Source organism: Neophocaena asiaeorientalis, unplaced genomic scaffold (genome assembly GCF_003031525.2).
Source record: "Neophocaena asiaeorientalis asiaeorientalis breed wild unplaced genomic scaffold, Neophocaena_asiaeorientalis_V1.1 scaffold332, whole genome shotgun sequence".
NCBI lineage: Eukaryota > Metazoa > Chordata > Mammalia > Artiodactyla > Phocoenidae > Neophocaena > Neophocaena asiaeorientalis.
In genome coordinates, this window is record NW_020173111.1 from 6,040,121 (window position 1) to 6,063,787 (window position 23,667).

Below are 23,667 nucleotides of genomic sequence, written 5' to 3' on the forward strand. Positions count from 1 at the left end.
ATTCAGTTTACTAGTTTCCTTTAGGGTTGGGACAGTTTTGCTCAACGTTGATTACACAGTACCTGGGACCCTGCCAGATGAAGGGAGGGGGACAGAGTGAATGAATGAATGGCCAGTAGGCCGTAGAAGGAATGTTGTTGTCCAAGCCAAGATGGGTCCAACTCCAAAACCCTTGTTCGGCCCACCCTCTCAAGATGACTTTTCTCCAACTGAAGCAGTTCCTTAATCAAAACAAGTTGGTGTTCACTGGAAAAATACATGTAAGGTGGAGTCAAACACCTGGTGACAATGTTCTTGTAACACACACACACACACATTTATAATAACACAGATACTTTAAACGTTAAATCTATAGAGTAATGAAAACTATAACGGTCTGTATATTCAGCTAAGTGTAGAAACCAGAATTTCTGCCCAGCAGCTGAAAGCTCCAACAACTCTGCTTTGCGGTGAGAAAGCGAACACCATTTCAGACACACAAAACCTTCATTTAGTTCTCATTCTACTGGGGCCAGTAAACAACCCCTTTGAGTGGTGGACGTGCCTCGTGGGATGGTGCAGCCTCGGTGCCTCACCAGAAACACAGCCAGCCCACTGACACCTCAGGGTGAGCCTGCGTCTGCTTTGAGGCGACACATGCAACAAGCAGGAAGTCAGGTCTTATGCCTCTTTTCTCAGACAGGTGAATCCATCGGAATTGGCAGCAGCTCCTGCCTGTCACAAAGCAGCAGCAACAGAGGAAAGTTCTAGAAAATGGCTCAAATTGTGTTTCAGGGACTTGTCCCACTCTGTAACTTTGTTATTAGTATGTGACAAGCAAGTAGGAAGTTTTTAGAAGCTTTTGTAACAATTTGACAGGGGAATTTTATGTCTATTTAAGGAAAATTTTTATTTATATCTAGAATATCTTTCCTTTAGTTTTATGCTAACTCATTTTTATTGCATTTTTACTAACGTGTCAGTCTATCAATAACAAGAAAACAAAGTTTTAATTGTGCACAGAGAGTTTGAGACAACAAAATCTCACTATTCATCAAAAAACACTCCAAGAGGAAAAAATAAGCCACAGAATGAGAGAGAAAATTTCAACACATTAAGAAAGTTTTCGTAAAAAAGAAATCCAACATTAACATAAATAATCAAATCAGTTAGAGAAATGGGCAAAAATCTTGGACAGACACTTACTGAGTAAATGCTAATAGTATCTGATTAGATAAGTGCTTGGGTAGAGACATGGGTTTTACAGGTCACCATGGAGTAGTCACCAGATTGGTGAAAAGGTAAAAAGTCTCACAATCCTGAAGGTTGGTGAGGATGCTGGAACAGAGCTCTTATACACAGCTGGTGGGAGAGTAAACTGGTCAAAACACTTTAGAAAACTCTCCACGTAAGCTGGACACACACCTACCCCATGGGCAGCAACTCCACTGCCAGGAACCAAAAGAAATGTGTTCACATGTGAAACGAATGATGTGGAGGAAAACGATCACCGCAGCGTAAATTTTCGACAGTCACAACCCGAGAACAAGCCAAATGACCACGAGCAGAAATAATGGGTGGTGTATTCAAACTATAGATAGTAAACTGCAATGAACCCAAAAAACCACAGCTCAGGCAACAACATGGATGAAGCTCACAGACAAGACAGCACCCTAGTCTCATCATGGTTCTCCCATAGGATCTGCTGGACATTCTGGGGACCAACCGTCCTATAAATTCAGTAACATTGTGGTGCTGGAGTCATCCCCCTCTATAGCGGCAACCTCCACTTGGGACCCAGAGGTCATGGGGGATCAGGAAGGTGGGCTCTGGAAGGAATCTTGGGGAGAAAGGAACCCTGTGAGGTCAGGGAACAATTCAGGGTCTGGCATGAGGTCCATGGTGTAGGAGTCATAGGAGAGAGTGATTTCTGCCATTGGGAGAATTCCCAAGGGGGCTGGGCAGGGGTGGGATGCAGAAGCCTCGCCCCCAGGCATACGATGATGATGGAATGGGGACATCTGGGGGAATCAGATCAAGTTTCGGGAGCTAAATGCCCAACAGGAGTCTTTTTAACCTCAGCTATAATTTTATTAAGACTCACGGGGCAGCCCAGGGAGTATAGCAAGACAGCAGGGCAGCAGCAGCAGAAAATTCCCATCAAGAGGAGCGGTCCATACAGCTGTCCTGGAGTTATTTTCCTGCTTACCTTTCCCGCAGGCCTGGACCAGGCCATACCACTCCCCGCAGCTGTTGCACAGCAAGGTGAAGGCTGTTTCGCGCCGGCCCGTCACGTGGCCGGGGGCGCAAAGGTACAGCAGCTCATCCCCCATCTCCAAGCCCGTGTGGCCCTGCAGGATGGTGTGTGGGAAGGAAGGTGGGTCTCCACACGGCTTCTCTGAGGACAAGGAATCACAATAAGTTTTCCCAAACTCTGCAGAACTTTTTCAGCCTGGGAGGAAAAAACAAACTTAAAAAACAACCCCTTGAGACTTCCCTGGTGGTCCAGTGGTTAAGAATACGCCTTCCAATGCAGGGGACGTGGGTTCGATCCCTGGTCGGGGAACTAACATCACACATGTTTTGGGGCAACTAAGCCCATTAGCTCTAGAGCCCACGCACTGCAAAGATCCTGCATGCTGCAACTAAGACCGGATGTAGCCAAGTAAATAAATACTGAAAATAAAGAAGCCAGTAGAGGAAGTAAAATGGAATAATATAAAATATTGGGTTAATCCAAAAGGAACGGAACAATAGAAGAGGAAAAACAAAAAGCAACCCCCTCTCCCCCATGGGTGTTGCCTGCACCTTAACCTGAGATCTCCTTCACCCTGGCATCCCCAGGACATGGCAGAATGCCTGGCGCAGATGAAGCACTCAAAAAATACTTGTTGAATGAATAAAAGTGCTACAACTTTGTGTTTTTATTTTTTTTTTAAAAAAAGATTTATTTATTTATTTAGCTGCATTGGTCTTTGTTGCAGCACTCGGGTTTCTCTCTAGTTGTGGCATGTGGGCTCCAGAGCGTGTGGGCTCAGTAGTTGCGGCACACAGGCTCTCTAGCTGTGGCCCACAGGCTTAGTTGCCCTGCGGCATGTGGGATCTTAGTTCCCCGACCAGGGATCAAACCCACGTCCCCTGCATTGGAAGATGGATTCTTAACCACTGGACCACCAGGGAAGTCCCACAACTTTGTATTTTTAAATTGCCAGGCAATATTATCCTCTAATGTCTCCTTGAAAGGCGGACCCAGAGACACTGCCCAGCAGCAAGTGGTACTCTTTGTGAAATGCTGAAATATTACAGACTGTAGAGTAGAGGATGCCTCTCCCCTCCCCCAACCTCGACCCTGATGGTAACACTGTTACCGGTTTGGTATTTACAAATAAATACTGATGGAGATGCACATAGGTATACTACATATGTAGCTGTGTGTGTGTGTGTGTGTGTGTGTGTGTGTGTGTGTATTATTTTTTATTGGAGTAGAGTTGCTTTACAGTGATGTGTTAGTTTCTTGCTGTACAGAAAGGTGAATCGGTCATACATATATCCACTCTTTTTTAGATTTCTTTCCCATTTAGGTCACCACAGAGCATTCAGTAGAGTTCCCTGTGCTTACAGTAGGTTCTCATTAGTTATCTATTTTATACATAGTAGTGTGTATATGTCAATCCCAATCTTGCAACTTATCCCACCCTCTTCTTCCCCCCTTGGTAACCGTAAGTTTGTTCTCTACATCTGTGACTCTGTTTTTGCTTTGCAAATAAGTTCATCTCTACCATTTCTCTAGATTCCACATATAAGCGATAATATATGATATTGTGTGTGTGTGTTAACATAAAGAGGATTATATCATATTTATTACCGAGTGCCTGCTTTTTAAAAAAACTAAGTTTTTTTAAACTAATAAACTAAGTTTTGGAGCAGGTTTAGGTTCACAGCAGAATTGAGTGGAAGGCACAGAGATTTCCCATGTTCCCGTCTCTACCCAGGCACAGCCTTCTCACTATCCTCTACCACAGTGGTACATTTGTTACAATCCATGAGCCTACATTGACATGTCATTATCTCTCAAAGGCCACAGTTTACATTTGGGTTCACTCTTCATGTTCTACAGTCTATGGGTTTTGATTGTATAAACCCAATCTATGGGTTTTGAATATATAATTACATACATCCGCCATTGTAGTATCATACAAAACAGTTTCACTGCCCTAAAAATCCTTTGTGCTACACTTATTCATTCCTCCTAACTCCTGGCAACCATTAATCCTTTTACTGTCTCCATAGTTTTGCTTTTTATAGAATGTCATATAGTTGGAATCATACAGTACATAGCCTTCTCAGACTGGCTTCTTTCACTTAGTAATAAGCATTTGTTTCCTCCATGTGTTTTCAAGGCTTGATAGCTTATTTCTTTTTAGCACTGAATAATATTCTATTGTCTGGAAGTGCTAACAGTTTATTTATCCATTCACCTACTGAAAGACATCATGGTTGCTTCCAAGTTTTGGCAATTAGGAAAATAAGCTGCTAATAAACATTCATGTACAGGTTTTTGTGTGAACTTAAGTTTTCAGCTAATTTGGGTAAATATCAAGAACTGTGATTGCTGGATCGCATGGTAAAAGTATGTTTAGTTTGGTAAGAAACTGCCACACTGTCTTCCAAAGTGGCTGCACCATTTTGCACTCCCACCAGCAACGAATGAGAGTTCCTGCTGTTCCACATCCTTGTCAGCGTTTGGTGTCATCAGTGTTCTGGATTTTGGCCATTCTACTAGATGTGTAGTGGTAAATCATTGTTTTTTGTTTTTTTGTTTTAAATTAATTTATTTGGCTGTGCTGTGTCTTCGTTGCTGCACGTGGGTTTTCTCTAGTTGCGGCGAGCAGAAGTTACTCTTCGTTGCAGTGCACGGGCTTTTCATTACGGTGGTTTCTCTTGTTGTGGAGCACGGACTCTAGGTGTGCGGGCTTCAGTAGTTGTGGCTTGCGAGCTCTAGATCATAGGATCAGTAGCTGTGGCGCACGGGCTTAGTTGTTCTGCAGCATGTGGGATCTTCCTGGACCAGGGCTCGAACCTGTGTCCCTGGCATTGGCAGGCAGATTCTTAACCACTGCACCACCAGGGAAGTCCCTCATTGTTGTTTTAATTTGCATTTCCCTGACGACATATGATGTGGAGCATTTTTTCGTATGCTTACTTGCCATCTGTGTATCTTCTTTGGTGGGGTGTCTGTTCAGGTCTTTTGCCTATTTTTAAATTGAGCTGTTCATTTTCTTAATGTTGAATTTCAAGAGTTCTTTGTATATTTTGAATAATAGTCCTTTAGTAGATATGTCTTTTGCAGATATTTTCGCCAGTCCAGGGCTTGCCTTTTCATTCTCTTGACACTGTCTTTTGCAGAGCAGAAGTTTTCAATCTTAAGTAAGTCCAGCTTAACAATTACTTCCTTCATGTATTGTGCCTTTGCTGTTGTATCAAGAAAGTCATCACCATAAACAAGGCCATCTAGGTTTTCACCTGTATTATCTTCCAGGATATTTGTAGTTTTGCATTTTACATTTAGGTCTGTGATCCGTTTTGAGTTAAATTTTGTGAGGGGTGTAAGGGCTGTGTCTAGGTTCTTTTCTTTTGCATGTGGATGTTCAGTTGTCCCAGCACCTATATTAAAAAGACTATTTTTGCTCCATTGTATTGCTTTTGCTCCCTTGTCAAAGATCAGTTAACTATATATATTTATGTGGGTCTATTTCTGGGCTCTCTACTCGATTCCATTGTTCTTTCACCAATACCACACTGTATTGATTTCTGCAACTTTATGTCTTTTAAAATTTAATTTTAAAAAGATTTTATTTTATATTGGAGCATAGTTGATTAACAATGTTGTGTTAGTTTCAGGTGTACAGCAAAGTGACTCAGTTATACATGTACATGTATCTATTCCTTTTCAGATTTTTTTCCCATTTAGGTTATTACAGATTATTGAGCAGAGTTCCCTGTGCTACACAGTAGGTCCTTGTTGGTTATCTAATTTAAATATGTGTATGTGTCGATCCCAAACTCCCAATCTATCCCTCCCTCTAGGTAAGTCTTGAAGTTGAGTCATGTCAGTCCTCCAACTTTGTTCTTCTTGAATTATGAGTTAGCTATTCTGGGTCTTTGTCTCTCCCTATAAACTATAGAATTAGTTCATATCCACAAAATAACTTGCTGGAATTATGACTGAGATTGCATTGAATCTATAGATCAAGTTGGGAATAACTGCAGTGGGATTATCTGGGCTGCCCAGCAGCTACTCGAGCCCCCAGGGATGTTCCAAACCCAACTCATTCTCTGAAGCACTAGGACAAGGGCTCACCCAGAGCTAGTCTCCCCAGAACCACTGGTATCTCAGATTTGTAGCCCGTGCTCCAGCTGTTTTCTCTGCAGTGTCCTCTTCTCCTTTCCCTAACCATTATCCCCACAGAACAAAATCCTTCAAATTCCACCTCAGCTGCCACTGCCTCAGGAAGTCTCCCTTCCTCCTCTGTGCCATGGAAACTCATTCATCTCTTACTTGTCCTTATACACCATCAACTCTTTGAGGGTGGAGAGGAGTCCTCTCTCTCTCTCTCTCTCTCTCTATCTATCTATCTGAAGCACCCACAAGTCTGAGCCCTGCTTTGCATTACCCTGGACAAATAAATGAAAAATTGGCCAGTGCCAGGTCAATGGTAATGAGTGCAGACTCTTCCACACTCCCTCAGGAGACCCTGAACTGGATAAGTTCTATCAGCTGCTCAAAGCATTGCAGTTCATTGGTTCCAGTCTCCCATAGTTGCTGGAATTTCCCCAAAGCTGATCTTGAGGCACAGCGCCTCCTCAAGCAGATCTGGGAGGTGGCTACTCTCAAAAATTCCTGCTCACCTGAGAGGTGAGCATTCAGTTCTCTCTTAATTTTTGGCCACACTGCAGCTTGGGGGATCTTAGTTCCCTGACCAGGGATCGAACCTGTGCCCCCTGCAGTGGAAGTGTGTAGTCTTAACTACTGGACCACCAGGGAAGACCCTCACCTCTCTTCTTGAAGACATAAAGGAAGGGAATCATTCCATTTCTATTTTTAAGGGAGATACAGGTAGGAGTAACGTATGCAGGGGAGGTGAAATACAGTGCTAAGAAGGTGAGGTGGGCTGGCGGGGAGAGCAGCCAGGCCAGCCCTGGCTTAGAGGGGGAGAAACAGAAGCACACCCTTAGTGAGCCTTGGGTGCTACAGGGAGAAGGTGAGAGGAGACCTGAAGCCTCCAGACCCCACGCTGTTGACTCCACAGACAAGCTGCCAAGAGAAGCAGAGCCAGAGAACCCAAGTGGAGGCAGCTCATTTCATCAGCATCCAGTTGGTTAAAAATAATTTCACTTATTAAAGTGAGGTCACCACAGGGCTGGAAATTCACTGTCAGTGAAACAAAAATACTGAAAGGAAACAGAGAAACGCCTACATTCATGATGAACTTTATTTCAAAAGAGAAACACAGGAGGCAGCTTCCTGAACATTCCACAGACTGTTTTCCTTCTGGGCTCTTTATGAGGCACATGTCTGCCATTTTTGGAGTTAGCACCCTTCATTCTTCCTGTCTTGCCAAAGAGAAGCAGCAGCCCAGGGCTAGGTGCAATGAAGCATCATCAGGAAAAAGGCAACCCTTAGAGGTGATACTGCACCTGGGTGTCTGCTGAACCAGACCTCACGTGCACTCCCCAGGAGCCTCTTCTTGGCTTCTTAACCTTCCTTTGGCACACAGATTTCCCTTGGTGAAGTATAGTTGCTTTACAGTGTTATGTTAGTTTCTGGTGTACAGCAAAGTGATTCATGTATATATATATAACTTGTTGTTTATCTACTTTATATGTAGGTTTTAAAAAAATATTTATTTATTTATTTGTCTGTGTTGGGCCTTAGTTGTGGCATGCAGGATCTTTCATTGTGGCGTGTAGGCTTCTCTCTATTCGTGGCGTGCGGGCTCCAGAGCACGCGGGCTCAGTAGGTGCAGCGTGCGGGCTTAGTTGCCCCACGGCATGTGGGGGTCTTAGTTCCCCGACCAGGGATCGAACCCGAGTCCCCTGCATTGGAAGGCGGATTCTTAACCATTGGACCACCAGGGAAATCCCTATATGTAGTAGTTTTTATCTGCTATTTTATATATGGCAGTTTGTATATGCTAATAATCTCTAATTTACCCCTCCCCCACCCCCCTTCCCGTTTGGTAACCATAAGTTTGTTTCCTAAGTCTGTGAGTCTGTTTTTATTTTTGTAAATTAGTTCCTTTATATCATATCTTAGATTCCACATATAAGTGATATCATATAGTATTTGTCTTTCTCTGTCTGACTTACTTCACTTACTGTGATAATCCCTGGTTGACTGTCTACAAGGCTCCCCTGAGGAAAAGTGAAGAGCCATTTGGGAGCCATTTACATGCTCTTTCTAAAGAAGGAAAGGCAGAGGAACAGGGACAGGGCTGTCTCTCTGAGGGATCATGGGGAATCCATCCTGCTTTTCTGGAAAGTCCGAGAGAGAGCAGCCCTCTGACCCTAATCCCACCTCGGCATGCATTCCTGAGCCCCTTCATCACCCATCTGAAGCCTCCTCACAAGTTAGGCCCCGTTGGACCAAGACTCCAGTTTTCCCCACACAAGCTCTCCATGTTGACCTGGAGGGGAGGGGAGGGGGGCAAGCTAGGCTCAGGCAAATTGCCCTGGATGCGGGGCTCTTGAGCGCTTTGACTCAAAGACACCCACACAGGGCTCACTTGCTAAAATGGCATCAGTCTTTACATAAGCTGATAGGCATCATGGATTTGCTTCATGTTTTTGTTTTTGCTTTGTTTTGTTTTGTGCTTTCCTGTTGTTGTTGTTGTTTTGGGAGGAGTATGTAGATCATTTGGGGGGAAATTTTCATTTTCATATAATTTCAGAGTTACAGAAAAATTTAAAAAATAAGGAACTCCCATAAACCCTTTATCCAGATTTACTAATGTGTGTTCATTTTGCCCCATTTGCTTTACCATTTTCTCTCTCTAGATAGATATAGATATGTATATATATATATATAGAAAATATATATCGTACATAAACACATATGTGTATGTATACATATATGAATATGTATATCTATAATTCTTTTTTTTTTTTTTAATTTTGTCTGCTCTGGGTCTTTGCTTCATTGCAACACACAGGCTCTTCATTGCAGCACACGGGCTTCTCTAGCTGCAGTGTGTGGGCTTAGTTGTCCCACGGCATGTGGGATCTTAGTTCCCCAACCAGGGATCAAACCCATGTCCCCTGCATTAGAAGGTGGATTCTTAACCACTGGACCACCAGGGAAGTCCCTGTAATTCCTTTCTGAACCACTTGAGAATGAGTTGTAGATATGATGTCACTTTGTCCCTAAGAACCTTGGTATATATTTCCAAGAACAAGGATATTGTCTTACATAACTGTAGTAGTTAGCAAAATCAGGGAATTGAAGCATTGATACATTACTATTATCTAATTCAAATCCATATTTAGATTTCATCAATTATAGCTGTTTTCTCCTGGTCCAAAATACAATCTAGGATCACAAATTACATTTAGTTGTCAAGTCTTTTTAGTCTATTTTAATCCAAAACAGTTGCCTTGCCTTTCTTTGTCTTTTTTTTTTTTTTTTTGCTGCACCAGGAGGCTTACAGGATCTTAGTTCCCCAACCAGGGATCGCACTTGCGCCCCCTGCAGTGGAATTGCGGAGTCCTAACCATTGGACAGCCAGTGAATTCCCTCTTTCTCTTTCCTTTTTTAAATTTAATTTATTTTTGACTGCATTGGGTCTTCGTTGCTGCATGCAGGCTTTCTCTAGTTGCGGTGAGTGGGGGCTATTCTTCCTTATGGTATGCAGGCTTCTCACTGCGGTGGCTTCTCTTGCTGTGGAGCATGGACTCTAGGCGCACGGGCTTCAGTAGCTGTGGCTCGCGGGCTCTAGAGTGCAGGCTCAGTAGTTGTGGTGCGCGGGCTTAGTTGCTTCACGGCATGAGGGATCTTCCCGGACCAGGGCTCAAACCTTTGTCCCCTGCACTGGCAAGCGGATTCTTACCACTGCACCACCAGGGAAGCCCTCCTTGACATTTTTAAAAGAGTATAGGCCAGTCATTTTGTACGATGTTTCTCAACTTGAGTTTGGCTAAAGCTTCCTCATGGTTAGATTCAGGTTGCACATTTTCGGCAGGAATACTACTGAGCTGAAGTTGTGCTCCTCTGAGTGCAGTATATCAGGAGGCACATCTTATTGGTTTGGCAATAACTCAGTTTTGGAGTCACTGTCATGGTTTTAAACTTGGTGCCCTATAGGATGTGAACAGATGTTTCCAACCTCTGGCTTCATGCACTACAGTTGTGGGCAAAGGGGCACACACTTGCATACACAACAACCCTTTTGAAGCCTGTGAGGTGGAAAGCCCAGGATCTCCTGTTGTATGATGAGGAACACATGGCTCAGTGCCTGCCCCCTACCCATCACCCCAGTCAACATCCAGCCAACACCCAGAAGCAAGGCCCCTACCCAGCAGCTGACTGCGGACTCGTGAATGAGCCCAGCCGAGGCCAGAAGAATAACACAAATTTTTGCCCTTTCCCCAAAATAGTGAACTAAACAAACAGTTGTTTTAAGCCACTGCATTTGGGGGTGGTATGTTACACAGCAAAAGCTAGCTGCTACCTCTTGTTCATGGGAGGAAAGAGATCAGACTCAGAAGCTCCACATATCCATTTGAGATCACTAAAGAAAGAAGGTCATGCTGGTTTTCCTCTGGCTCTGTCCTGTCTCCCTCAGGGATCTGAACCTTTCCTATGTTTGAGATTCAAAGGATCGTTTTCATTTACTTATGTGTTTTTTTTAAAAAACAAACCATGGATGTTGTTCTCCCCAGGGCTTTCCATGGCCACATCTTTCAGTTGCTTGACTGCAGTTAGCAAATGTAGAACCCTTCCTGGAGGGAGATGTCATGGCAGCAGAGAAGCCTACCGCCAATAAACATCTAACAAGCACCAGCCAGGGCTGTGGGGTTCACTGTGGCTCTTTGATTTACCAACTCCTCTGACCCCTTCCCTGGAGATTGGGATTTGGTGCCTCTGGGATGTAGCCTGAGGGTTTGCATTTCTAATAAGTTCATCTGGTATATCTCATCATCAGAGAGCTTTGGGAAACTCTGCATTAGAGAGCTAATTCTCAAACTGGGCTACATGTTATAGTCACTGAGCAGCTTAAAAAAAACCCAATGTCCAGAACATTTATATCCGAATCTCTAGGGCTGGCACCCAGGTATCAGTAGTTCTTAAAACTTCCCAGATGAGACCAGTGTGCAGCCTGGCAGTTCCTGTGCTGATTTCTATGACTGATGAGTAAGCAGCTCGCTTTCTCCCCATTTTCACGGACATTCCCTTTCAGCAGCATATATTTCTGATAACGAAGGTGTACTTTTTCCAGTGCACATGAAACGCTGCCCTGGACACTCCCTTATGGTTTTCTCCTCACCACTCAGCTGATTTCCCAGAAGGAAGCTGTATTTTTCTTTCTAGGAGCAGTTTCCTAAATCCTATAAATTTCCTTTCAGGAAAAAAAGGATTTTTTTTCTTTTTAGAAAAATTTCCACCATGAAGACAGACCAAAGGGTAAGTGGTATCAGCAGCTGCAGCACATGCTGTCAGGGGTCTGCCCGTATCTCCGAGATCCCTTTACCATTCCCACGCACAGGGGCTCTGGGTGATCATCTGTGCATCTTTGTTGGAGGGTGACTCAGCTATCATAACCTTTGTCTGAGCACACTGAAAACCAGAAGAGTCTGGGAATTTATATCTCCCTGAAGCAGCCCTTAAACAATGACTGACAAGTTCAGTGGTATCAATACCCCTGTTCTCTCACCCCTGATCAGGAAACCGTGGTGACCTGTGGTCACTGTCTCCAGAGATTCCCTGCAGGATTGAGCCAAAGTTACCCCCCCGCCTCACGGCCACCGTGGACTTTGCTTAGTGCTGCACCATTGCCTTCCCCCTTCCTTTCCCTGTCCACGTCCCTACTGCCGTGTTGGCTTTTCTTTGGAAGTCTTCTTGATTCATGATGTTCAGTGAATCCTCATCTTAAGGTCAGTTTCTAGGACACAACCTAAGAGGTCAGCCCCCACGAGCACACCCTCTGAAACCTTTACAAAGGCTCTGGCACTGACCTTCATCCTTAATACACAGGGCATTGTATGTGCCACCAGGAACTGGGTTGCTTTCAATTCGCACATCGACAGCTCTCATGATTTGCTGTTCACCACTCCCCTTGCTACACATGGTTGTCCTAAAACAGACAAAGAAGACACTGGGTTAGGAGAACTAACCAAAACTGGGAAAGAATTCTTTTCTGCTGTCAGCTCTGAATCAGCAGAGGTTTTCCTGATTCAGGAGTTTTGGCTGAAAGTACCATATGATAAAGTATCAATACTCTCCCCAGAAGTCTAAAAGCAGGAAGTTATAGGTGGTGCTTGAGTTGAGGTCACATAGATCAATTAAAGATTAAGGGGCAATACATTGTTGATCTCTTTTAGTATATGCTTGGTTTTTATTTCATAAAATTGTCTTCTCTTTATTAGTTCTCTTCTTTTTGGGGGGTTTGTTTTGCTGTTATTTTCGGATTTCTTAAGATGGATCATTGGTTCATGAACCTTCAGCCTCTTTGCTTTTCTAACACAAGCATTTAACACTTTACATTTTCCTCCAGGTATAGCACTAGTGGTATCCCATGAGTTTGAGTATGTTATATTTTAGTATCATTCATTTCTACATATATGTGACTTTCCATTATAATTTATTTTTGCCCCATGATTTAAGGATATCTTTTGTAAACAGCAAATAGTAGAACTTTAAAAAATCCACCTGATGGTCCTTGTTTTCTAATTAGAGCATCACATCTGCTTAATTTAATAACATCTCTTTGAATTTAAATCTGCCATATTTCTATTAGTTCTGCCCATTCTTCTTCCTTTCTTCCTCTCTTTTCTTCCCCATATTTTGATTGTTTGAATTCCTTTTTGGCAATCTCTTTTTCTTCTGTATTGGTTTGGAAGTTATATGTTCTTTTACTATTCTTTTAGTGGTTACCACAGAGGTTATAACACTCTTCCTTGACTTATTAAAATTTAATGTTAACTTTTTTTTTTGCGGTACATGGGCCTCTCACTGTTGTGGCCTCTCCCGTTGCGGAGCACAGGCTCCGGACGCACAGGCTCAGCGGCCATGGCTCACGGGCCCAGCTGCTCCGCGGCATGTGGGATCTTCCCGGACCGGGGCATGAACCCGTGTCCCCTGAATCGGCAGGCAGACTCTCAACCACTGCGCCACCAGGGAAGCCCTAATGTTACTTTTACTCTCTTTCCTAACAACACAATTTAAAATACTATGTATTAACATACTTAAAACACTTCCTGACTGATATACCATTTTTTAGTGTTTAGTATTACTGTTACTGCTTTATATAATTATAGATCTTCCTCAACTTACAGCAGGGTTATATCTCCAAAAGCTCATTGTAGGTTGAAAATATGGTAAGTCAAAAATGCATATAACACACAAAACCTACTGAACATCAGAGCTTAGCCTAGCCTACCTTAAATATGCTCAAAACACTTACTTTAGCCTACAGCTGGGTAAAATCATCTAGCACAAAGTCTATTTTACAATAAAGCATTGAATATCTCATGTAATTTATTCAATGCTGTACTGAAAGTGAAAAAGCAGAATGGTTGTCTTGGTACAGAATGGTTATAAGTGTATCAGTTGTTTACTCTCATGATCACATGGCTGCCTGGGGGCTGCAGCTTACTTCACTGCCCAGCATCATGAGAGAGTATCAGACAGTATATCACTAACCTGGGAAGAGATCAAAATTCACAATTTGAAGAACAGTTTCTGTTGAATGCATAATGTTTTTGCACCATCATAAAGTTAGAAAAAATTGTAAGTTGAACCACCGTAAGTCAGGGACCATCTGTACATAATTCCAATTCACCCTCATATTTACTTTTTCCACTCATCCCTTTTGGCATCTCCAGCCATCCACCTGCAATTATTTTCCTCCTGCCTGAAGAACACCCTTCAGTGTTGGGTTTTTTTTTAGTGCAGATCATGTATGATGAATTCTCTCACCTTTTGTCTGTCTGAAAATTCTTTATTTTACCTTTATTCTTGGAAGATATTTTCGCTGGGTATAGAATTCTAGGTTGGCAGTAATTACCTTTCAGCACTTTGAGGGCCTCATTCAGTAGTCTTGGGGCTTTCACTGTCAGTTTATTGTTGCTCCTTTGAAGGTACTCTTTCTTATTATTACTTTTAATAGTTTTTCTTCATATTTGATTTTTACCAGTTTTACCATGTCGTTCCAAGTCGTGAAATTATTTTATGTATCCTACTCGGGCTTTGTAGGGCTTCTTGAATCTGTGCGTGGATGTTTTTCCACGGTTGTAGCTAAGTCTCATATTGCTTTTGCTTTGTCTTCTTTCTCTTCTCCTTTTGGAATTCCAGTTACATGCATCTTCTTTGCCTTGTACCCTTTCTTCTATATTTTCATCCTTTTTTCTTCTGTTCTTTATTCTGGACATCTTCCTCTGAAATACCTTCCAGTTCATTAATTTTCTCTTTGACTCTTAAAATCAGCTGTTAGATCCATCCATTAAGTTCTTAATTTCAGCTACTGTATTTTTCATTTCTAGAGTTTTCATTTGGTTATTTTTATACTTTTCAATCTTCTGCCAAAATTCTCCTTTTTGTCTTTTGTATCTTTGACCATTTTAAAGAGTTCTTTTAAAGTTTGCATCTACCAGTGTTAACATCTAGAGTTTCTATTGGCTATTTTTATCTTGTTGCCTTGTCTCCTTATGTGACTGGTTATTTTATTTTGCTTGACAGATCCTATATTTGCTAAAATAGTTTGTGGAAATAAATTGTCTAGGATAATATTATTTTCCTCCAGAGAAGATTTTTAAAATCAGTTCTGCTACCTATCTGGAACACTGCAACTCTAGTATCATCTCAATCCAAACTCATGGCTTCAGAGGATTCGACGCTATGCTGCAGCTCCTTTGAGGGCCTGTGTACTTGTTCCAGTTTACTATGACTCCTAGGGTACAGCCCTTCAGTGTTCCAACCCTAAGCAAAAGGATTCCCTTGGCCCCCACATACATAAAACCTGAATTCAAATCTCTGTTCTCCTAGTCCTATGAGGCTATATAAGTCGCTTCTCAGCTTTTCAAACACGCTTTATGAAATCTGTAAAAGCTCCCAGAAGACAAATAGCCCCGAATTCTAGATTCACCATTCTAGATCTCCATCTTCTAGATATATGTATGTACTGAATATAAAGTCATGGAGATACAGATCAGATCTATGTAGCTACTATGCCATCAATTGCAAGATGCGCCATGCATTTAATAATTAGTTTTTGGTGGGGAGGGGAGATAGCTGTGCAGGAAAGATGCACAGTGAAATGTCCATACTAATGGTCAGATACTTCTTGGTTCCAGAAACATTAACATGGAACACTATTTTAATGTCATGTAGTAAATATATCAAGTAAGTGTGTTTACTTTAAAGAAATAGCGTCTAAGGGAATTCCCTGGTGGTTCAGTGGTTAGGACTCCAAGCTCTTACTACTGAGGGCTGGGGTTCCATCCCTGGTCAGGGAACTGAGATCCCATAAGCTGTGCGGTGTGGCCAACAACAACAACAAAAATAGCATCTAAGCAAGTTAGAGATCCACTAACATGTCTTAACACCTTACAGGAAACCCAGAGAGGATAAACCTTTCCAATGACTCAGTTTCAATTTGTAATGCCTGGGAGACCTAAGCCTGGCTCCAAGCTGGCTCTTTAGAATCTTTAGAATACCCTGGTTATCTGATATAATGATAGTGACAGAGTTATGAAAAATATCCACACTTGACTACGTTATGGAAACATGCATACGTGGGACATATTTTGTCTATTTAGGAACTTGGATGTGAAATATAAAGCAGAGAGGGCTACAATTGCAGATTCACTGAAAAGCTTTGGAAGTAACCTCATTTGTTCTCTTTATTCAATTGCTGCCTTTACATGTGGCACCTTTGGAGATGTGAATCAACATGGTTGCATGTGTTTTCTATGGCCATCTCCCAGCCAGACACCTTCAGGGTCATTATCAAGCAAAGTAGTTTTTGGAGCCCATTTGTTCTTTCACATTCCTGTGGCATGAAGGAAAACGTGGAGTGGCTCCTGCCTTCTCTGTTTATGACTAATGGAGTAGTTAACAGCACTAATGGGATGTTTTCTCCTAGCTGGCCACAGAATTACTTCTCCACAAGGATTCCATGGGTCAGGAATTCAGATAGGGCACAATGGGAAAGGCTTGTCTCTGCTCTGTAATGTCTAAGGCTGAGCTGGAAAGACTCACAGGCTGCCTAGGTCAATAGCTGGGGGCTAGAATCACCTGGAGGCATCTGTACTCACATTTCTGGTAGTTAATGCTGGCTATCGGCTGGGACATCAGTTGGGGCTATTGGTGAGAGTACATACATAAGGCATTTCCATGTGGCCTGGGCTTCCTAGGTCTTCATAGATAGCATCTCAAAAGTAAGTGTCCCCGGAAATCTGACCATGGGTTTTTCCGACCTACCCTCAGAAGTCACACAGTATCACTCCTGCTGTATTCTACTGGTCGAGGCAGTACTATGCTGTCCCTGATTCATAGGGAGTGGACATAAACCCCACTTCTCAATGGGAGCAATGTGAAAGAATTTGTGGCCATATTTTATTTTATTTTTTAAAATTTATTTAAATTTATCATTTTTTTAAATTGATCTGATGACTCTCAACTTTTATTTATTTGGCCACGCCACAGGGCATGTAGGATCTTAGTTCTCTGACCAGGGATCGAACCCGTGCCCCCTGCAGTGGAAGCGCGGAGTCTTAACCACTGGACCGCCAGGGAAGTCCCTCGTGGTTATATTTTAAAACCTCAATACCGTCTTCCTCTTCCTATGGATGCAGATGAATATCCACAGAGAAAAAGAGATAAGGAATATATATCAAATAGTTAAGAGTCATTACCTCTGAGGTGGGGAAGAAGAGAGAAACTCACTTTGCACTTTATATATATCTGTATTATTTGAAATTTTTACAAGCATTTTTTTCTTTTGTAACTTAAAAGGAAATTTAGAATAACAAAGAGGAAAAAACTGTGACAGAACTCCAGAAAAATGTTTTTATTAACATTTTTGTTTTTATATTTTGTTTAACATTTTGTTTTTATATTTAACTCAAAATAAGAATATACTGGAAGCCACAGCCCATTGCACTCTGTCTATCCTGGCACCTCTATTGAGCCCCGTATCAGCCCTGATGGCAAGGTGGGGTGAGTTGGCAGGAGAGCCCCCAGGTGGCCTGACTTACCCCAGGCTGCCGTCCGCCAGCCAGCCCGTGGTGCACACGGAGAAGGCACAGTCCCGCACCACCTTCCGCAGCTCGTCCGCAGACACCAGGTGAGCGCCTCTGCTCTTGCAGGAAAGCCGAGCGGCCTCTAGTTCCAGGCCCTGAGAGCCATTCTGAGACTCCAGCACAAAGAGCTTCCCTGTGTGAGGACAAGCATGGACACAGGCTGACTCTAGGATCCACGGGAATTTAGTCTCAGCAAACTCACCCTCTGGTAGATGCCCATCAGAACTGTAGTTTCCCACTTGCCTAAAGATACAAGTGCAGCAACTACCTCACTGCATTTGTCCCTGGACTGTGATGACAGTTACACTGGTGTTTGAATCTATTTTTACCTGTTAACTTAAAAAAAAATTTAACTGCCTGTTCTCGCATGTTTATCTGGATAAGCCCTTCAAATCTTCCTTTTAAAAAGATGTTTAGCAGCATTATTTACAATTGCCAAGACATGGAAACATCCTCAGTGTCCATCAACAGATGAATGGGTAAAGAAGACACGGTATACATATATATAGTCTCAAGATAAGAGTGAACAAGGATAAAAAATATCCCCTTCCCTTATTCTCAAGAACTGTTGGATGAGCTGTCTTGGTGCTAGGAGGCCAAGTGCTAATCCTGATTTGGAATTGTAGTTCTAACAAAAATTTATGTCTAAGACACTTCAAGCCATGGATTTAGCTTAAAGTGGCCTGAGACTGACATTTATTCAGACACCTGATAGGAAAAATTGTAACTAACTCCTCTCTGGAGAAAAAAAACCCTTCATTTTATGCTTCAGGAGATCCCATACAAATACTTATTCAAAGGCTATGACCACCGAAGTAAAAAACAGTGAAGTGTACAAGGAAACAAGGCACCATGAGTGAGAAGCAACAGATACCACATGTAGCAGAAACTGACCTAAAAATAAGTCCAATACTGGTGTTAACAGGCACAGATTGTAGAACAGTCATGATTACTATATTTAAAGAAATAAAAGACAAATTTGAAAATATCTGCAAAGAATAGGAAATGATAAAAAGTGCTTAGCTGATCTGAGAAAAGCACAAAATAGGACTTCTAGAAATTAAAAATACAATGATAAATTTAAAATGCAATAAATATTTTTGGCTGAATATCAGACACGTTTAAACAAAGAACTTAATCTTGAAAAAGAAAGCAGAAGGGGACTTCCCTGGTGGTACAGTGGTTAAGGCTCCATGCTCTCTATGCAGGGGGCCCAGGTTCGATCACTGGTCAGGGAACTAGATCCCACATGCATGCCGCAGCTAAGAGTTCACATGCCACAACTAAGGAGCCCATGTGCTGCAACTAAGGAGCTGGCAAGCCGCAACTTGTGAGCTGCAACTAAGGAGCCCACCTGCTGCAACTAAGGAGCCCACTTGCCTCAACTAAGACTCAGTACAACCAAATAAGTAAATATTAAAAAAAAAAAGAAATCAGAAGACATCATCCAAAATGTAGTAAAGAAACAAGAAAAGATGGAAAATATTAAGATAATAAAGAGACATGAAGGAAAGAATAAGGATTTTTAAAAAATTAATTAATTTTTGGCCACGTTGGGTCTTTGTTGCTGCGTGTGGGCTTTCTCTAATTGTGGCAAGCAGGAGCTACTCTTTGTTGCAGTGCATGGGCTTCTCATTGCAGTAGCTTCTCTTGTTGTGGAGACGGGCTCTAGGCGCATGGGTTTCAGTAGTTGTGGCACGTGGGCTCAGCAGTTGAGGCTTGTGGGCTGTAGAGCACAGGCTCAGCAGTGTGACGCATGGGCTTAGTTGCTCTGCAGCATGTGGAATCTTCCAAGATCAGGGCTCAAACCCGTGTCCCCTGCATTGGCAGGTGGATTCTTAACCACTGCACCACCAGGGAAGTCCCAAGAATAAGGCTTAACATATACTTTAATCAGAATTCCCAGAGAGGAGAGAAAAAACTGAGGTGGAAGTGATATCTGAAGACAAAATGCCTGTGAATTTTATAGAAATGATAAATATTCCAATACATAGATTGGATAAGTTCAACAACAAATCCCAATATGAAAAATATCTATAAGTATATATATATACCAGTGATGCTGCAAAATGGTAAAGACAAAGAAAATATTATCAAAGCAGATAGAGAGAAGGGAGAGAATACTTTCAAAGTAGCAGCAGTTTGACTGCTGTCTTCTAAAACAATAGCAATGGAAGCAAGAATACAATTACTAGCAAAAAATAGCTGCAAATTTAGAATTCTATACTCGCTGAAAATATATTTCAAAGAACAAAGATGAAACAAATGTATTTTTTCAGATAAGCCAAAATCAAGGTGGTTTGCCACCACCAGATCCTCCTTGTAGGAAATAGTAAAAGAAGTATTTCAGGCAGAAAGAAAATTATTTGAGAGGCAAGATGGAATGGAAAGGGGGAAAAAAATCAATACACAGTTAAATAAAAGTGAACATTGATTGTATAAAATGGCACCCAACAGCAGCAGAATACACATTCTTCTCAAGTGCGCGTGGAACATTCTTCAGGGTAGACCATATGCTAGGCAATAAAATAAGCCATAATAAATTTAAAAGGATTATAATTGTACAAAGTATTTTCTCTAATTACTATGGGGTAGAATTAGAAATTAATAACATAAATAAATTGGGAAATTCATAAATAAATAGAAATGAAACCAAGCACTTCTAAATAACTGATGAGACAAGGAGAAATCACAAAATTAGAAAATATTTTGAGATGAATGAAGGCAAAACATGCTAAACCTTATGGGATGCAGTTAATACACTGCATAGAGGGGAATTTATAACTATAAATGCCCACATTAAAATAAGAAAAATTATCTCAAATAAAAATCCTATCACACCAGTCAGAATGGCCATCATCAAAAAATCTACAAACAATAAATGCTGGAGAGGGTGTGGAGAAAAGGGAACCCTCATACACTGACCTGTTGGAAAACACTGGAAAAGAAGAGCAAACTAAACCCAAAGCAAGCAGAAGAAGGAAATAATAAGAATTAAAGCAAAAATTAATGAAATAGAGAAGGAAAAACAATAAAGAAAATCAGTAAAACCAAAAGTTGGTTTTTGGGAAGGTCAACAGAATTGACAAACGTTTAGCTAAAATGACCAAGAAAAAAAAAGAAGACTTGAATTACTAAAACAGGAATGAGAGGGCAGTTATTACTCCAACCGTATGGAAATACAAAGATTATAAAGGACTACTATAAGCAACTGTATGCCAGACTTCCCTGGCTGTCCAGTGGTTGGGACTCCGTGCTTCCGGTGCAGGGGACGCAGGTTCCATCCCTGGTTGGGGAACTAGGATCCCACATGCCACACGGCATGGCCAAAAATCCCCCCCAAAACCCCCAAATAACTGTATGCCAAAAATTAGGTAACTCGTATGAAATGGAAAAATTCCTAAAAAGACACAAACTACTGAAATTGACTCAAGAAGAAATAGAAAATCTGAATAGACGTTTAACAAGTAAAGAGATTGAATTAGTAATTGAAAATTACCCACAAAGAAAAGCACATGTTCAGATGGCTTCACTGATGAATTCTACCAAATAGCTAAAAAGAACTTGATAACAATTCTCTATAAACTCATCTAAAAAATAGAACAGGAGGGAACAACACCTCCCAGCTTTTTCTATGAGGCCACAATTGCCCTAATGCCAAAACCAGACAAAAGACACCGCAAGAAAAGAAAACTACAGGCCATTATCTCTTATAAATATAGACAGAAAAGTCCTCAACAAAAATACTAGCAAACTAAATCCAGCAGCATAAAAAAAAAAATTATATACCATGACCAAGTGGGATCTATCCCAGGAATACAAGGTTGGTTTATATCCCAAAATCAATTAATATAATACAACTTATCAGTAGAATAAAGGACAAAAACTACATGATCATCTCAATAGATGCAGAAAGGCACTTGACAAAATTCAGTACCCTTTCATGATAAAAAAACGTTCAACAAACTAAGAAGGGAGGGGAGTATCTTCAACCTGATAAAGAGCATCTATAAAAATTCCACAGCTAACATCACACTTGGTGGTGAAAGACTGAATACCTTCCCCTAAGATCAAGGATGTCTGCTCTTGCCACTTCTGTTCAACATTGTACTGGCAGTTCTCTCCAAGGCAAGTAGGCAAGAAGATGAAATAAAAGCCATCCAGATTGGAAAGAAGTAAAGCTATATTTGCAAATGACGTGATCTTGCATATAGAAAATCCTAAGAAATCCACTAAAAAAACTACTAGAACAGTTCAGCAAGGTTGCAGTAAAACATTTTTACTTAAGTGACAAAAACCTGTGCAGAAATTAAGTAGGTCATCTCTTCTCATAGTAAAACTTTTCCCTAGGATTCCATTTACACACATGGTTTCAAAGGCCATCTTGACATGGATGACTCACATTTTTCTTTTCAGTCCAGACCCTTTCCATTCATCCCATCCTCCTCTCCACCCCCACCCTCTCTCACCTGCACAAGTGAAATAGCACCCTACATGGTCTCTCCACATCCAATCTTGCCCTAGTGCCATCCATTCTTCCTACTCTCAGGGTGAGCTTCTCAAAATGCAAACCTGATCAGTCTCTCTTTTTTGGATTAAAATAAAACTTGGCCCCATATCAGTTTCCCCAGCATCATCTCAAACTACTTCTACCTTGGACTCTGGGCTCCAGTCACTCTGTTTCTTAACACATGTCCCACTTTCTCTGCCACTCATAGTTTCTCTGTACATGTTATTCTCTATCCAGATCCTCTTTCTTCCCCCCTTTGCCTAGTTAATTCTTATCTTTCAGATCCTCCTACGCCAAGTCAAAAATCTCCTAATATATGCCCTCATAATACCTCCGTCCTTTAATCTTATCACTTATCAAAATCGCAAGTTCACATTTCATTCATATAATTATTTGCTTAATGACTCTCTCCCCCATTGGAGTTTAAGCTCCCTGATAGCAAGGACCTGTTTCTCCTCACTGCTCTATCCTCAACAGCAAGGACAGTACCTAGTATATGGTAGACACTCAAATTATCTGTTGAATTAATGAATCTTTTCCTGCAGTCTTTACCCAAACACAGTTAATTTGCATTCAGTTAATGCGAAGATTTTTCTGTTTCAAAAGTGTTTTAAAATTACAGTAGCAGGTCTTTTTTATGTATAAGATACACATCTAATTAGTCCAATGTAAAACTAAATGTTTTTCATTTGAGTTTGACTTATTTTTGAATAAGTCTATGGAATTTTTAATAACTCCAAATTCTCTCTTCAAATGTCTTAACACATCAGTTTAGCTGCACATTTCTTCTTCCTCCTTCCATCACTGTAGCACATAAATACCTAAATGTGAAAAGTGGTAGTTAAGCATATATTTAGTAAAGAAAAGAATCCTTTCATAAATAGGTTCTAATTCTTCAATGGCTCTATTATAAAAGTTGGAGCTCAGCAAATGGAGTTTCTTGAAAGCAAATTTACCTATAGTTCTCCATTGCGGAAGAAGGGAGAAGGAAAGGAGAAGGGAGAAACGGAGGCACTTCTGGCCAAGTGTTAACAAGAAAATATGCCTGGTGCTGTCGTTACTTTCTCCTTATCCAACGATATTTCTGTCTTAAATTTTCTATGACCCACATCAAGCCAGATAGACATAAAATATTGATCCATATCCATCTGGCATTCCACTTCAGCAGTTATAGTGGGGTGAAACTCTAAAGCCTCATGGGTTGCAGAGATATTTCTTTAAAAGGAATTAAAATTGGTACAATAGTATACATTGTTCAAAGGTTAATACTAGCTCCAATTTATTCTACTTGCATTCTTTAAAATCAGCTTAATTTTCATGACTCAATGTCAGGCCAAAAAGTACTACAGTAAAGAATTAACAGGGACTTCCCTGGTGGTGCAGTGGTTAAGAATCTGCCTGCCAGTGTAGGGGACACGGGTTCGAGCCCTGGTCGGGGAAGATCCTGCATGCTGTGGAGCAGCTAAGCCCGTGAGCCACAACTACTGAGCCCGCGCTCTAGAGCCTGCGAGCCACAACTGCTGAGCCTGAGTGCCACTACTACTGAAGCCCGTGCGCCTAGAGCCCAGTGCTCCGCGACAAAGAGAAGCCACCGCAATGAGAAGCCTGTGCACCTCAACGACGAAGTAGCCCCCACTAGCCTCAACTAGAGGAAGCCCTCA

The 23,667-nt window shown here is 41.6% G+C and overlaps 1 protein-coding gene across 1 annotated transcript in view; it reads right to left on the reverse strand.

Annotated features, from left to right (window-relative positions):
• The window catches only part of SUSD5 (sushi domain containing 5), a 36,075-nt gene that overhangs the window by 8,642 nt on the left and 3,766 nt on the right, over nt 1–23,667 (reverse strand). Inside the window, exons 3-5 of the mRNA XM_024743477.1 lie at nt 17,452–17,629; nt 12,211–12,329; nt 2,189–2,377 (exon numbers count right to left, since the gene is read on the reverse strand). Coding sequence (XP_024599245.1) covers nt 2,189–2,377; nt 12,211–12,329; nt 17,452–17,629 — 486 coding nt within the window. The remainder of the gene's footprint in view (nt 1–2,188; nt 2,378–12,210; nt 12,330–17,451; nt 17,630–23,667) is intronic.